At 63.8% G+C, this 14,873-nt stretch overlaps 1 protein-coding gene across 1 annotated transcript in view; it reads left to right on the top strand.

Moving 5' to 3' along the window:
* The window catches only part of LOC121269341 (TBC1 domain family member 10A-like), a 223,649-nt gene extending 209,422 nt beyond the window's left edge, over window positions 1–14,227 (top strand). The window contains exons 9-10 of the mRNA XM_041173892.1: window positions 12,255–12,409; window positions 14,150–14,227. Of these exons, the coding sequence (XP_041029826.1) occupies window positions 12,255–12,409; window positions 14,150–14,227 (233 nt within the window). The remainder of the gene's footprint in view (window positions 1–12,254; window positions 12,410–14,149) is intronic.
* Window positions 14,228–14,873: the final 646 nt, after the last annotated feature.

Here is a 14,873-nt window from a genome sequence, read left to right as displayed (position 1 = left end):
GAGAGGCAGAGAGAGAGGGAGAGAGGTGGAGGGAAGGGGAGAGAGGTGGAGGGAAAGATGGAGGGAGTGGGAGAGAGGTGGGGGGAGTGGGAGAGAGTGGTGGAGGGAGCGGGAAAGAGAGGCAGAGGGAGAGGGAGAGAGGTGGAGGGAGATGGTGAGAGGTGGAGGGAGCGAGAGAGGCAGAGGGAGCAGGAGAGAAGCGGAGGGGGCGGGAGAGAGGAGGAGGGTGGGGGAGAGAGGCGGAGGGAGCGGGAGAGAGGCGGAGGGAGATGGAGAGAGGCGGATGGAGATGGAGAGAGGCGGAGGGAGATGGTGAGAGGCGGAGGGAGGGTGAGAGAGGCGGAGGGAGATGGAGAGAGGCGGAGGGAGATGGTGAGAGGTGGAGGGAGATGGTGAGAGGCGGAGGGAGGGGGAGAGAGGCGGAGGGAGAGAGAGAGGCGGAGGGAGATGTTGAGAGGTGGAGGGAGTGGGAGAGAGGCGGAGGGAGCGAGAGAGAGGCGGAGGGAGATGGAGAGAGGCGGATGGAGATGGAGAGAGGCGGAGGGAGATGGTGAGAGGCGGAGGGAGGGGGAGAGAGGCGGAGGGAGATGGAGAGAGGCGGAGGGAGATGGTGAGAGGTGGAGGGAGATGGTGAGAGGCGGAGGGAGGGGGAGAGAGGCGGAGGGAGAGAGAGAGAGAGGTGGAGGGAGATGTTGAGAGGTGGAGGGAGTGGGAGAGAGGCGGAGGGAGCGAGAGAGAGGCGGAGGGAGATGGTGAGAGGTGGAGGGAGATGGTGAGAGGCGGAGGGAGGGGGAGAGAGGCGGAGGGAGAGAGAGAGAGAGGCGGAGGGAGATGTTGAGAGGTGGAGGGAGTGGGAGAGAGGCGGAGGGAGCGAGAGAGAGGCGGAGGGAGCGAAAGAGTGGCAGAGGGAGTGAGCGAGAGGCGGAGAGATAGGAAGAGAGGAGGAGGGAGTGGGAGAGAGGCGGAGAGGGTGAGAGAGAGGGGAGGGAGCTGGAGAGAGGTGGAGGGAGCGGGTGAGAGGTGGAGAGAGCGGGAGAAAGGTGGAGGGAGTGGGAGAGGTGGTGGGAGAGAGAGAGCGGTGGAGGGAGTGGAAGAGAGGCGGAGACGGTGGGAGAGAGGCGGAGGGAGCGGGAGAGAGGCGGAGGGAGATGGAGAGAGGTGGAGGGTGATGGAGAGAGATGGAGGGAGCGAGTGAGAGATGGAGGGAGAGAGGCGGAGGGAGCGAGGGAGAGATGGAGGGAGCAGGAGAGAGGTGGAGGGAGAGGGTGAGAGGTGGAGGGAATGGGAGAGAGGCAGAGGGAGGGGGAGAGAGGTGGAGGGAGTGGGAGAGAGGTGGAGGGAGTGGGAGAGAGGTGGAGGGAGTGGGAGAGAGGTGGAGGGAGTGGGAGAGAAGCGGAGGCAGGGGGAGAGAGGCGGAGGGAGCGAGTGAGAGGAGGAGAGGGTGCGAGAGAGGTGGAGGGAGTGGGAGAGGGGTGGAGAGGGTGGGAGAGCAGCGGAGGGAGCAGGAGAGAGGCGGAGAGGGTGGGAGAGAGGTGGAGGGAGTGGGAGAGGGGTGGAGAGGGTGGGAGAGAGGCGGAGGGAGCGGGAGAGAGGCGGAGGGAGAGGAAGAGAGGTGGAGGGACCGGGAGAGAGGCAGAGGGAGAGGGAGAGAGGCAGAGGGAGAGGAAGAGAGGTGGAGGGAGAGGAAGAGAGGTGGAGGGAGCGGGAGAGAAGCGGAGGGAGCGTGAGAGAGGTGGAGGGAGCAGGAGAGAGGCACAGGGAGATGGAGAGAGGCAGAGGGAGATGGAGAGAGGCGGAGGGAGTGAGGGAGAGGCGGAGGGAGTGGGAGAGAGGCGATGGGAGCGAGAGAGAGGCGGAGAGAGAGGAAGAGAGGCGGAGGGAGCGGGAGAAAGGTGGAGAGAGCGAGAGAGAGGTGGAGGGAGTGGGAGAGAGGCGGAGAGGGTGAGAGAGAGGGGGAGGGAGATGGTGAGAGGTGGAGGGAGGGGGAGAGAGAGGCGGAGGGAGATGGTGAGAGGTGGAGGGAGCGGGAGAGAGGTGGAGGGTGATGGAGAGAGACGGAGGGAGTGAGTGAGAGGCGGAGGGAGAGGGTGAGAGGTGGAGGGAGATGGAGAAAGGTGGAGGGAGCGGGAGAGAGGTGGAGGGAGATGGAGAGAGGTGGAGGGTGATGGAGAGAGACGGAGGGAGTGAGTGAGAGGTGGAGGGAAAGGGTGAGAGGTGGAGGGAGTGGGAGAGAGGTGGAGGGAGGGGGAGAGAGGTGGAGGGAGTGGGAGAGAGGCGGAGGGAGGGGGAGAGTGGGGGAGGGAGTGTGAGAGAGGGACGGAGTGGGAGAGATGTGGACGGAGCAGGAGAGAGGCGGAGGGAGTGAGAGAGAGGTGGAGAGGGTGGGAGAGAGGTGGAGGGAGCGGGAGAGAAGCGGAGGCAGGGGGAGAGAGGCGGAGAGGGTGGGAGAGAGGCGGAGGGAGAGAGAAAGAGGCGGAGGGAGCGGGAGAGAGGGAGGGAGCGGGAGAGAGGGAGGGAGCAGGAGAGATGCGGAGGGAGCGGGAGAGAGGGAGGGAGCAGGAGAGAGGTGGAGGGAGTGGGAGAGAAGCGGAGGCAGGGGGAGAGGGGCGGAGAGGGTGGGAGAGAGGCGGAGGGAGCGGGAGAGAGGGAGGGAGCAGGAGAGATGTGGAGGGAGAGGAAGAGAGGTGGAGGGAGAGAGAGAGGCGGAGGGAGCGGGAGAGAGGCAGAGGGAGAGGGAGAGAGGCAGAGGGAGAGGGAGAGAGGTGGAGGGAGAGGGAGAGAGGCAGAGGGAGAGGGAGAGAGGCAGAGGGAGAGGGAGAGAGGCGGAGGGAGTGGGAGAGAGGCGGAGGGAGTGGGAGAGAGGTGGAGGGAGTGGGAGAGAGGCGGAGGGAGTGAGGGAGAGGCAGAGGGAGATGGAGAGAGGAGGAGGGAGTGAGGGAGAGGTGTAGGGAGCAGGAGAGAGGTGGAGGAAGAGGGTGAGAGGCGGAGGGAGTGGGAGAGAGGCGGACGGAGTGGGAGAGAGGCGGAGGGAGATGGAGAGAGGCAGAGGGAGTGGGAGAGAGGCGGAGGGAGTGGGAGAGAGGTGGAGGGAGTGGGAGAGAGGCGGAGGGAGTGGGAGAGAGGCGGAGGGAGTGGGAGAGAGGCGGAGGGAGAGGGAGAGAGGTGGAGGGAGTGGGAGAGAGGCGGAGGGAGTGAGGGAGAGGCAGAGGGAGATGGAGAGAGGAGGAGGGAGTGAGGGAGAGGTGTAGGGAGCAGGAGAGAGGTGGAGGAAGAGGGTGAGAGGCGGAGGGAGTGGGAGAGAGGCGGAGGGAGTGGGAGAGAGGCGGAGGGAGATGGAGAGAGGCAGAGGGAGCGGGAGAGAGGCGGAGGGAGTGGGAGAGAGGCGGAGGGAGTGGGAGAGAGGCGGAGGGAGTGGGAGAGAGGCGGAGAGAGAGGAAGAGAGGCGGAGGGAGTGGGAGAGAGGCGGAGGGAGTGGGAGAGAGGTGGAGGGAGCGGGAGAGAGGCGGAGGGAGTGGGAGAGAGGCGGAGGGAGTGGGAGAGAGGCGGAGGGAGTGGGAGAGAGGCAGAGGGAGCGGGAGAGAGGTGGAGGGAGAGAGAGAGAAGCGGAGGCAGGGGGGGAGGGGTGGAGAGGGTGGGAGAGATGTGGAGGGAGCGGGAGAGAGGCGAGAGGGTGGGAGAGAGGCGGAGGGAGAGAGAAAGAGGCGGAGGGAGCGGGAGAGAGGGAGGGAGCGGGAGAGAGGGAGGGAGCAGGAGAGATGCGGAGGGAGCGGGAGAGAGGGAGGGAGCAGGAGAGAGGTGGAGGGAGTGGGAGAGAAGCGGAGGCAGGGGGGAGAGGGGCGGAGAGGGTGGGAGAGAGGCGGAGGGAGCGGGAGAGAGGGTGGGAGCAGGAGAGAGGTGGAGGGAGAGGAAGAGAGGTGGAGGGAGAGAGAGAGGCGGAGGGAGCGGGGAGAGAGGCAGAGGGAGAGGGGAGAGAGGCAGAGGGAGAGGGAGAGAGGCAGAGGGAGAGGGGAGAGAGGCAGAGGGAGAGGGAGAGAGGCAGAGGGAGAGGGAGAGAGGCAGAGGGAGAGGGAGAGAGGCGGAGGGAGTGGGAGAGAGGCGGAGGGAGTGGGAGAGAGGTGGAGGGAGTGGGAGAGAGGCGGAGGGAGTGAGGGAGAGGCAGAGGGAGATGGAGAGAGGAGGAGGGAGTGAGGGAGAGGTGTAGGGAGCAGGAGAGAGGTGGAGGAAGAGGGTGAGAGGCGGAGGGAGTGGGAGAGAGGCGGAGGGAGATGGAGAGAGGCGGAGGGAGTGGGAGAGAGGCGGAGGGAGTGGGAGAGAGGCGGAGAGGGTGGGAGAGAGGCGGAGGGAGAGAGAAAGAGGCGGAGGGAGCGGGAGAGAGGGAGGAGCAGGAGTGATGCGGAGGGAGCGGGAGAGAGCCGGAGGTAGTGGGAGAGAGGCGGAGGGAGCGGGAGAGAGGCGGAGGTAGTGGGAGAGAGGTGGAGGGAGTGGGAGAGAGGTGGAGGGAGTGGGAGAGAGGCGGAGGGAGCGGGAGAGAGGCGGAGGGAGTGGGAGAGAGGCGGAGGGAGTGGGAGAGAGGCGGAGGGAGCGGGAGAGAGGCGGAGGGAGTGGGAGAGAGGCGGAGGGAGTGGGAGAGAGGCGGAGAGAGAGGAAGAGAGGCGGAGGGAGTGGAGAGAGGTGGAGGGAGTGGGAGAGAGGTGGAGGGAGTGGGAGAGAGGCGGAGGGAGTGGGAGAGAGGCGGAGGGAGTGGGAGAGAGGTGGAGGGAGTGGGAGAGAGGTGGAGGGAGAGAGAGAGAAGCGGAGGCAGGGGGGGAGGGGTGGAGAGGGTGGGAGAGATGTGGAGGGAGCGGGAGAGAGGCGGAGAGGGTGGGAGAGAGGCGGAGGGAGAGAGAAAGAGGCGGAGGGAGCGGGAGAGAGGGAGGGAGCAGGAGTGATGCGGAGGGAGCGGGAGAGAGCCGGAGGTAGTGGGAGAGAGGCGAAGGTAGTGGGACAGAGGCGGAGGGAGCGGAGAGAGGCGGAGGGAGTGGGAGAGAGGCGGAGGGAGTGGGAGAGAGGCGGAGGGAGGGGGAGAGTGGGGGAGGGAGTGTGAGAGAGGGACGGAGTGGGAGAGATGTGGACGGAGCAGGAGAGAGGCGGAGGGAGTGAGAGAGAGGTGGAGAGGGTGGGAGAGAGGTGGAGGGAGCGGGAGAGAAGCGGAGGCAGGGGGAGAGAGGCGGAGAGGGTGGGAGAGAGGCGGAGGGAGAGAGAAAGAGGCGGAGGGAGCGGGAGAGAGGGAGGGAGCGGGAGAGAGGGAGGGAGCAGGAGAGATGCGGAGGGAGCGGGAGAGAGGGGAGGGAGCAGGAGAGAGGTGGAGGGAGTGGGAGAGAAGCGGAGGCAGGGGGAGAGGGGCGGAGAGGGTGGGAGAGAGGCGGAGGGAGCGGGAGAGAGGGAGGGAGCAGGAGAGAGGTGGAGGGAGAGGAAGAGAGGTGGAGGGAGAGAGAGAGGCGGGAGGGAGCGGGGAGAGAGGCAGAGGGAGAGGGAGAGAGGCAGAGGGAGAGGGAGAGAGGCAGAGGGAGAGGGAGAGAGGCAGAGGGAGAGGGAGAGAGGCGGAGGGAGTGGGAGAGAGGTGGAGGGAGTGGGAGAGAGGTGGAGGGAGAGGGAGAGAGGCAGAGGGAGTGGGAGAGAGGCAGAGGGAGAGGGAGAGAGGCGGAGGGAGTGGGAGAGAGGCGGAGGGAGTGGGAGAGAGGTGGAGGGAGTGGGAGAGAGGCGGAGGGAGTGAGGGAGAGGCAGAGGGAGATGGAGAGAGGAGGAGGGAGTGAGGGAGAGGTGTAGGGAGCAGGAGAGAGGTGGAGGAAGAGGGTGAGAGGCGGAGGGAGTGGGAGAGAGGTGGAGGGAGTGGGAGAGAGGCGGAGGGAGATGGAGAGAGGCAGAGGGAGTGGGAGAGAGGCGGAGGGAGTGGGAGAGAGGTGGAGGGAGTGGGAGAGAGGCGGAGGGAGTGGGAGAGAGGCGGAGGGAGTGGGAGAGAGGCGGAGGGAGTGGGAGAGAGGTGGAGGGAGTGGGAGAGAGGCGGAGGGAGTGAGGGAGAGGCAGAGGGAGATGGAGAGAGGAGGAGGGAGTGAGGGAGAGGTGTAGGGAGCAGGAGAGAGGTGGAGGAAGAGGGTGAGAGGCGGAGGGAGTGGGAGAGAGGCGGAGGGAGTGGGAGAGAGGCGGAGGGAGATGGAGAGAGGCAGAGGGAGCGGGAGAGAGGCGGAGGGAGTGGGAGAGAGGCGGAGGGAGTGGGAGAGAGGCGGAGAGAGAGGAAGAGAGGCGGAGGGAGTGGGAGAGAGGTGGAGGGAGTGGGAGAGAGGCGGAGGGAGTGGGAGAGAGGTGGAGGGAGCGGGAGAGAGGCGGAGGGAGTGGGAGAGAGGCGGAGGGAGTGGGAGAGAGGCAGAGGGAGCGGGAGAGAGGTGGAGGGAGAGAGAGAGAAGCGGAGGCAGGGGGGGAGGGGTGGAGAGGGTGGGAGAGATGTGGAGGGAGCGGGAGAGAGGCGGAGAGGGTGGGAGAGAGGCGGAGGGAGAGAGAAAGAGGCGGAGGGAGTGGGAGAGAGGGAGGGAGCGGGAGAGAGGGAGGGAGCAGGAGAGATGCGGAGGGAGCGGGAGAGAGGGAGGGAGCAGGAGAGAGGTGGAGGGAGTGGGAGAGAAGCGGAGGCAGGGGGAGAGGGGCGGAGAGGGTGGGAGAGAGGCGGAGGGAGCGGGAGAGAGGCGGAGGGAGAGGAAGAGAGGTGGAGGGAGAGAGAGAGGCGGAGGGAGCGGGAGAGAGGCAGAGGGAGAGGGAGAGAGGCAGAGGGAGAGGGAGAGAGGCAGAGGGAGAGGGAGAGAGGCAGAGGGAGAGCGAGAGAGGTGGAGGGAGAGGGAGAGAGGCAGAGGGAGAGGGAGAGAGGCAGAGGGAGAGGGAGAGAGGCGGAGGGAGTGGGAGAGAGGCGGAGGGAGTGGGAGAGAGGTGGAGGGAGTGGGAGAGAGGCGGAGGGAGTGAGGGAGAGGCAGAGGGAGATGGAGAGAGGAGGAGGGAGTGAGGGAGAGGTGTAGGGAGCAGGAGAGAGGTGGAGGAAGAGGGTGAGAGGCGGAGGGAGTGGGAGAGAGGCGGAGGGAGTGGGAGAGAGGCGGAGGGAGATGGAGAGAGGCGGAGGGAGTGGGAGAGAGGCGGAGGGAGATGGAGAGAGGCGGAGAGGGTGGGAGAGAGGCGGAGGGAGAGAGAAAGAGGCGGAGGGAGCGGGAGAGAGGGAGGGAGCAGGAGTGATGCGGAGGGAGCGGGAGAGAGCCGGAGGTAGTGGGAGAGAGGCGGAGGGAGCGGGAGAGAGGCGGAGGGAGTGGGAGAGAGGCGGAGGGAGTGGGAGAGAGGTGGAGGGAGTGGGAGAGAGGCGGAGGGAGCGGGAGAGAGGCGGAGGGAGTGGGAGAGAGGCGGAGGGAGTGGGAGAGAGGCGGAGGGAGTGGGAGAGAGGTGGAGGGAGTGGGAGAGAGGCGGAGGGAGCGGGAGAGAGGCGGAGGGAGTGGGAGAGAGGTGGAGGGAGTGGGAGAGAGGTGGAGGGAGAGAGAGAGAAGCGGAGGCAGGGGGGGAGGGGTGGAGAGGGTGGGAGAGATGTGGAGGGAGCGGGAGAGAGGCGGAGAGGGTGGGAGAGAGGCGGAGGGAGATAGAAAGAGGCGGAGGGAGCGGGAGAGAGGGAGGGAGCAGGAGTGATGCGGAGGGAGCGGGAGAGAGCCGGAGGTAGTGGGAGAGAGGCGAAGGTAGTGGGACAGAGGCGGAGGGAGCGGGAGAGAGGCGGAGGGAGTGGGAGAGAGGTGGAGGGAGTGGGAGAGAGGCGGAGGGAGGGGGAGAGTGGGGGAGGGAGTGTGAGAGAGGGACGGAGTGGGAGAGATGTGGACGGAGCAGGAGAGAGGCGGAGGGAGTGAGAGAGAGGTGGAGAGGGTGGGAGAGAGGTGGAGGGAGCGGGAGAGAAGCGGAGGCAGGGGGAGAGAGGCGGAGAGGGTGGGAGAGAGGCGGAGGGAGAGAGAAAGAGGCGGAGGGAGCGGGAGAGAGGGAGGGAGCGGGAGAGAGGGAGGGAGCAGGAGAGATGCGGAGGGAGCGGGAGAGATGGAGGGAGCAGGAGAGAGGTGGAGGGAGTGGGAGAGAAGCGGAGGCAGGGTGAGAGGGGCGGAGAGGGTGGGAGAGAGGCGGAGGGAGCGGGAGAGAGGGAGGGAGCAGGAGAGAGGTGGAGGGAGAGGAAGAGAGGTGGAGGGAGAGAGAGAGGCGGAGGGAGCGGGAGAGAGGCAGAGGGAGAGGGAGAGAGGCAGAGGGAGAGGGAGAGAGGCAGAGGGAGAGGGAGAGAGGCAGAGGGAGAGGGAGAGAGGCGGAGGGAGTGGGAGAGAGGTGGAGGGAGAGGGAGAGAGGCAGAGGGAGTGGGAGAGAGGCAGAGGGAGAGGGAGAGAGGCGGAGGGAGTGGGAGAGAGGCGGAGGGAGTGGGAGAGAGGTGGAGGGAGTGGGAGAGAGGCGGAGGGAGTGAGGGAGAGGCAGAGGGAGATGGAGAGAGGAGGAGGGAGTGAGGGAGAGGTGTAGGGAGCAGGAGAGAGGTGGAGGAAGAGGGTGAGAGGCGGAGGGAGTGGGAGAGAGGCGGAGGGAGTGGGAGAGAGGCGGAGGTAGTGGGAGAGAGGTGGAGGGAGTGGGAGAGAGGCGGAGGGAGTGGGAGAGAGGTGGAGGGAGTGGGAGAGAGGCGGAGGGAGTGGGAGAGAGGCGGAGGGAGTGGGAGAGAGGCGGAGGGAGTGGGAGAGAGGTGGAGGGAGAGAGAGAGAAGCGGAGGCAGGGGGGGAGGGGTGGAGAGGGTGGGAGAGATGTGGAGGGAGCGGGAGAGAGGCGGAGAGGGTGGGAGAGAGGCGGAGGGAGAGAGAAAGAGGCGGAGGGAGCGGGAGAGAGGGAGGGAGCGGGAGAGAGGGAGGGAGCAGGAGAGATGCGGAGGGAGCGGGAGAGAGGGAGGGAGCAGGAGAGAGGTGGAGGGAGTGGGAGAGAAGCGGAGGCAGGGGGAGAGGGGCGGAGAGGGTGGGAGAGAGGCGGAGGGAGCGGGAGAGAGGGTGGGAGCAGGAGAGAGGTGGAGGGAGAGGAAGAGAGGTGGAGGGAGAGAGAGAGGCGGAGGGAGCGGGAGAGAGGCAGAGGGAGAGGGAGAGAGGCAGAGGGAGAGGGAGAGAGGCAGAGGGAGAGGGAGAGAGGCAGAGGGAGAGGGAGAGAGGTGGAGGGAGAGGGAGAGAGGCAGAGGGAGAGGGAGAGAGGCAGAGGGAGAGGGAGAGAGGCGGAGGGAGTGGGAGAGAGGCGGAGGGAGTGGGAGAGAGGTGGAGGGAGTGGGAGAGAGGCGGAGGGAGTGAGGGAGAGGCAGAGGGAGATGGAGAGAGGAGGAGGGAGTGAGGGAGAGGTGTAGGGAGCAGGAGAGAGGTGGAGGAAGAGGGTGAGAGGCGGAGGGAGTGGGAGAGAGGCGGAGGGAGTGGGAGAGAGGCGGAGGGAGATGGAGAGAGGCGGAGGGAGTGGGAGAGAGGCGGAGGGAGTGGGAGAGAGGCGGAGAGGGTGGGAGAGAGGCGGAGGGAGAGAGAAAGAGGCGGAGGGAGCGGGAGAGAGGGAGGGAGCAGGAGTGATGCGGAGGGAGCGGGAGAGAGCCGGAGGTAGTGGGAGAGAGGCGGAGGGAGCGGGAGAGAGGCGGAGGGAGTGGGAGAGAGGCGGAGGGAGTGGGAGAGAGGTGGAGGGAGTGGGAGAGAGGCGGAGGGAGTGGGAGAGAGGCGGAGGGAGTGGGAGAGAGGCGGAGAGAGAGGAAGAGAGGCGGAGGGAGTGGGAGAGAGGTGGAGGGAGTGGGAGAGAGGTGGAGGGAGTGGGAGAGAGGCGGAGGGAGTGGGAGAGAGGCGGAGGGAGTGGGAGAGAGGCGGAGGGAGTGGGAGAGAGGTGGAGGGAGAGAGAGAGAAGCGGAGGCAGGGGGGGAGGGGTGGAGAGGGTGGGAGAGATGTGGAGGGAGCGGGAGAGAGGCGGAGAGGGTGGGAGAGAGGCGGAGGGAGAGAGAAAGAGGCGGAGGGAGCGGGAGAGAGGGAGGGAGCAGGAGTGATGCGGAGGGAGCGGGAGAGAGCCGGAGGTAGTGGGAGAGAGGCGAAGGTAGTGGGACAGAGGCGGAGGGAGCGGGAGAGAGGCGGAGGGAGTGGGAGAGAGGCGGAGGGAGTGGGAGAGAGGCGGAGAGGGTGGGAGAGAGGCGGAGGGAGGGGGAGAGTGGGGGAGGGAGTGTGAGAGAGGGACGGGAGTGGGAGAGATGTGGACGGAGCAGGAGAGAGGCGGAGGGAGTGAGAGAGAGGTGGAGAGGGTGGGAGAGAGGTGGAGGGAGCGGGAGAGAAGCGGAGGCAGGGGGAGAGAGGCGGAGAGGGTGGGAGAGAGGCGGAGGGAGAGAGAAAGAGGCGGAGGGAGCGGGAGAGAGGGAGGGAGCGGGAGAGAGGGAGGGAGCAGGAGAGATGCGGAGGGAGCGGGAGAGAGGGAGGGAGCAGGAGAGAGGTGGAGGGAGTGGGAGAGAAGCGGAGGCAGGGTGAGAGGGGCGGAGAGGGTGGGAGAGAGGCGGAGGGAGCGGGGAGAGAGGGAGGGAGCAGGAGAGAGGTGGAGGGAGAGGAAGAGAGGTGGAGGGAGAGAGAGAGGCGGAGGGAGCGGGAGAGAGGCAGAGGGAGAGGGAGAGAGGCAGAGGGAGAGGGAGAGAGGCAGAGGGAGAGGGAAGGAGGCAGAGGGAGAGGGAGAGAGGCGGAGGGAGTGGGAGAGAGGTGGAGGGAGTGGGAGAGAGGTGGAGGGAGAGGGAGAGAGGCAGAGGGAGTGGGAGAGAGGCAGAGGGAGAGGGAGAGAGGCGGAGGGAGTGGGAGAGAGGCGGAGGGAGTGGGAGAGAGGTGGAGGGAGTGGGAGAGAGGCGGAGGGAGTGAGGGAGAGGCAGAGGGAGATGGAGAGAGGAGGAGGGAGTGAGGGAGAGGTGTAGGGAGCAGGAGAGAGGTGGAGGAAGAGGGTGAGAGGCGGAGAGGGTGGGAGAGAGGCGGAGGGAGAGAGAAAGAGGCGGAGGGAGCGGGAGAGAGGGAGGGAGCGGGAGAGAGGGAGGGAGCAGGAGAGATGCGGAGGGAGCGGGAGAGAGGGAGGGAGCAGGAGAGAGGTGGAGGGAGTGGGAGAGAAGCGGAGGCAGGGTGAGAGGGGCGGAGAGGGTGGGAGAGAGGCGGAGGGAGCGGGAGAGAGGGAGGGAGCAGGAGAGAGGTGGAGGGAGAGGAAGAGAGGTGGAGGGAGAGAGAGAGGCGGAGGGAGCGGGAGAGAGGCAGAGGGAGAGGGAGAGAGGCAGAGGGAGAGGGAGAGAGGCAGAGGGAGAGGGAGAGAGGCAGAGGAGAGGGAGAGAGGCGGAGGGAGTGGGAGAGAGGTGGAGGGAGTGGGAGAGAGGTGGAGGGAGAGGGAGAGAGGCAGAGGGAGAGGGAGAGAGGCAGAGGGAGAGGGAGAGAGGCGGAGGGAGTGGGAGAGAGGTGGAGGGAGTGGGAGAGAGGCGGAGGGAGTGAGGGAGAGGCAGAGGGAGATGGAGAGAGGCAGAGGGAGAGGGAGAGAGTCGGAGGGAGCGGGAGAGAGGCGGAGGGAGCGTGAGAGAGGGAGGGAGCAGGAGAGAGGGAGGGAGCAGGAGAGAGGGAGGGAGCAGGAGAGAGGCGGAGGGAGCGGGAGAGAGGTGGAGCCTGTGGGAGAGAGGTGGAGGGAGTGGGAGAGGCGGAGCGAGCGGGCGAAGTGGAGCAGGCTGGAGAGAGGCGGAGGGAGCGGGAGAAGCGGAGGAACCGGGAGAGAGGTGGAGCGAGCGGGAGAGAGGGAGGGAGAGGGAGAGAGGGGGAGGGAGTGGGAGAGTGGCGGAGGGAGTGGGAGAGAGGCCGGGAGAGAGGTGGAGCGAGCGGGAGAGAGGGAGGGAGAGGGAGAGAGGGGGAGGGAGCGGGAGAGTGGCGGAGGGAGTGGGAGAGAGGCCGGGAGAGAGGCGGAGGGAGCGGGAGGGAGGCCGGGAGAGAGGTGGAGCGAGCGGGAGAGAGGGAGGGAGAAGGAGAGAGGGGGAGGGAGCGGGAGAGTGGCGGAGGGAGTGGGAGAGAGGCCGGGAGAGAGGCGGAGGGAGCGGGAGGGAGGCCAGGAGAGAGGTGGAGCGAACGGGAGAGAGGTGGAGCAGGCGGGAGAGAGCGAGATGGGGAAGGGTAGGGGTGCAGAGTCTGGGCTCCGGGATGCTGAGTGTCAGTCTGTGAGTGTTCACGTCGAACCCTGTTATATTCCAGGAGTGAAGGTGATATTCCGAGTGGCTCTGGTCCTCCTGAAGGTCAGTCTGGGAACTTCGGAAAAGCTGAAAGACTGTCAGGGTCTGGTGGAAACCCTGGAGAAGCTTCGGAATATCCCACCCAGATTCCTGCAGGAGAACTTCATCATCCAGGAGGTAGGTCAAGGGAGCTCGGAAACCAAAAACTCTGGGATTGAGATCCAGGAAAGAGAATCCCTGGAAGTGTCAGTGAAAACACGGCTCCATCACTGAGAGAATACAGTCCTGTACACTCACTCCATCACTGAGAGAATACACTCCTGTAAACTCACTCCATCACTGAGAGAATACACTCCTGTACATTCACTCCATCACTGAGAGAATACACACCTGTACATTCACTCCATCACTGAGAGAATACAGTCCTGTACATTCACTCCATCACTGAGAGAATACACTCCTGTACATTCACTCCATCACTGAGAGAATACACTCCTGTACATTCACTCCACCACTGAGAGAATACACTCCTGTACATTCACTCCATCACTGAGAGAATACAGTCCTGTACATTCACTCCATCACTGAGAGAATACACTCCTGTACATTCACTCCATCACTGAGAGAATACAGTCCTGTACATTCACTCCATCACTGAGAGAATACAGTCCTGTACACTCACTCCATCACTGAGAGAATACAGTCCTGTACACTCACTCCATCACTGAAAGAGTACAGTCCAGTACACTCACTTCATCACTTAGAGAATACAGTCCTGTATACTCACTCCATCACTGAGAGAATACAGTCCTGTACACTCACTCCATCACTGAGGGAATACTGTCCTGTACACTCACTGCATCACTGAGAGAATACACTCCTGTACATTCACTCCATCACTGAGAGAATACACTCCTGTACACTCACTCCATCACTGAGAGAATACATTCCTGTACACTCACTCCATCACTAAGAGATTACAGTCCTGTACACTCACTCCATCACTTAGAGAATACACTCCTGTACACTCACTCCATCACTAAGAGAATACAGTCCTTTTCACTAACTACCTGTCTCTGTCTCTGTGTCTCTCTTCCTCTCTCTGTCATTCTCCCTCTCCATCCCTCTATCTCTCCCACTTTCTATCTCTATCTCTCACTTTCTGTCTCTCTCTCTCTCTGTCTCTCTCTTCCTGTCTCACTCTCCCTGTCTGTGTCTCTCTCCTTGACTCTGTCTCTGTGTCTCTCTTCCTCTCTCTGTTATTCTCCCTCTCCATCCCTCTATCTCTCTCACTTTTTGTGTCTCTCTTCCTGTCACTCTCTCTCCCTGTCACTCTCTCCCTGTCTCTCTCTATCTGTTTCTCTCTTCCTGTCTCGCTCTCCCTGTCTGTGCCTCTCTCCCTGACTCTGTCTCTGTGTCTCTCTTCCTCTCTCTTTCATTCTCCCTCTCCATCCCTCTATCTCTCTCACTTTTTGTCTGTCTCTCTCCCTGTCTGTCTCTCTCCCTGTCTCTCTCTCTCTCTCCCTTTCTCTCTCTCCCTGTCTCTCTCTGTCTTTTTCTCTCACTGTTTCTCTCTGTCCCTGTATATCTCTCCCTGTCTCTGTCTCTCCCCGTCTCTCTCTCTCTCTCTCCCCGTCTCTCTCTCTCTCTCTGCCCGTCTCTCTCTCCCCTCTCCCTCTATCTCTCTCTATTTCCCCCTCTCTCTCTTTCTATCCCTCTCCATCCCTCCCCATATCTCTCCCTCTCTCTCTCTGTCTTTCTCTCCCCCTCTATCTCACTTTTCCTCTCTCTCTCTCTGTCTTTCCATCTCCCCCCATCTCACTCTCTCTTTCTATCCCTCTCCATCTCTTTCTCTCTGCCTGTTGTCATGTCCACATGAGGAGAGATTAAAATTTACTCCTTGTCCTCCTTCTCCAGACTGACTGTGACAGGGTTTTTTGTGAATTTAGAGAGGATTGTCTCAGGAGTCCCACTCGATCCACTTTCAGGTTATAAAATGTGAATCTGTAGGAAGAACAAGAGATGTGTATTGAAACTCCCACCGTCCGTACGGTGACACATTCCCTGGGCCCCCCACCTTGCACACGCTGGTACAGCCGGTAAACTAAGAGGTTAAGCTTCATGGTTGTTTCAGTTTGTGAAGCGGATGAGCTATGAAATATTCGGTTAGCGCTCCTCTGGCTGGTGGCGATGGGGTCTTTCCACATCCCGGCCACTTTCCTCACTTGTCGACACGGGTGTATTGGCAGACAGCAGATTTCCACTCTTTATACCCAAAACACCTTGGTCTGCAGTAGATTCCTTTTCTCAGAATGATCACATTGTAAACTTGGGCACAATACTTTCGAGAGAGAGGGAGTGGGAGAGAGAGGGAGAGGGAGAGAGGGAGAGAGAGGGAGGGAGAGGGAGAGAGACTGGAAAAGAGGGAGAGGAAGGGAGACAGAGGGAGAGGGAGACAGAGAGAGAGAGGGAGAGAGAGGGAGAGGGGAGGGAGGGAGAGAGGGAGAGAGCGAGAGGGAAAGGAGGAGGGGGAGGGAGAGACAGAGGGAGAGAGAGGGAGAGACAGGAAAAGAGGGAGATAGAGGGAGACAGAGGGAGACAGAGGGAGAGGGGGAGAGAGGGAGACAGAGAGGGAGAGGGA

The sequence above is a fragment of the Carcharodon carcharias genome, chromosome 24 (assembly GCF_017639515.1).
Source record: "Carcharodon carcharias isolate sCarCar2 chromosome 24, sCarCar2.pri, whole genome shotgun sequence".
NCBI lineage: Eukaryota > Metazoa > Chordata > Chondrichthyes > Lamniformes > Lamnidae > Carcharodon > Carcharodon carcharias.
The sequence above is the reverse complement of the archived record's forward strand: the minus strand, read 5'-3'. Positions and strand labels throughout refer to the sequence as shown.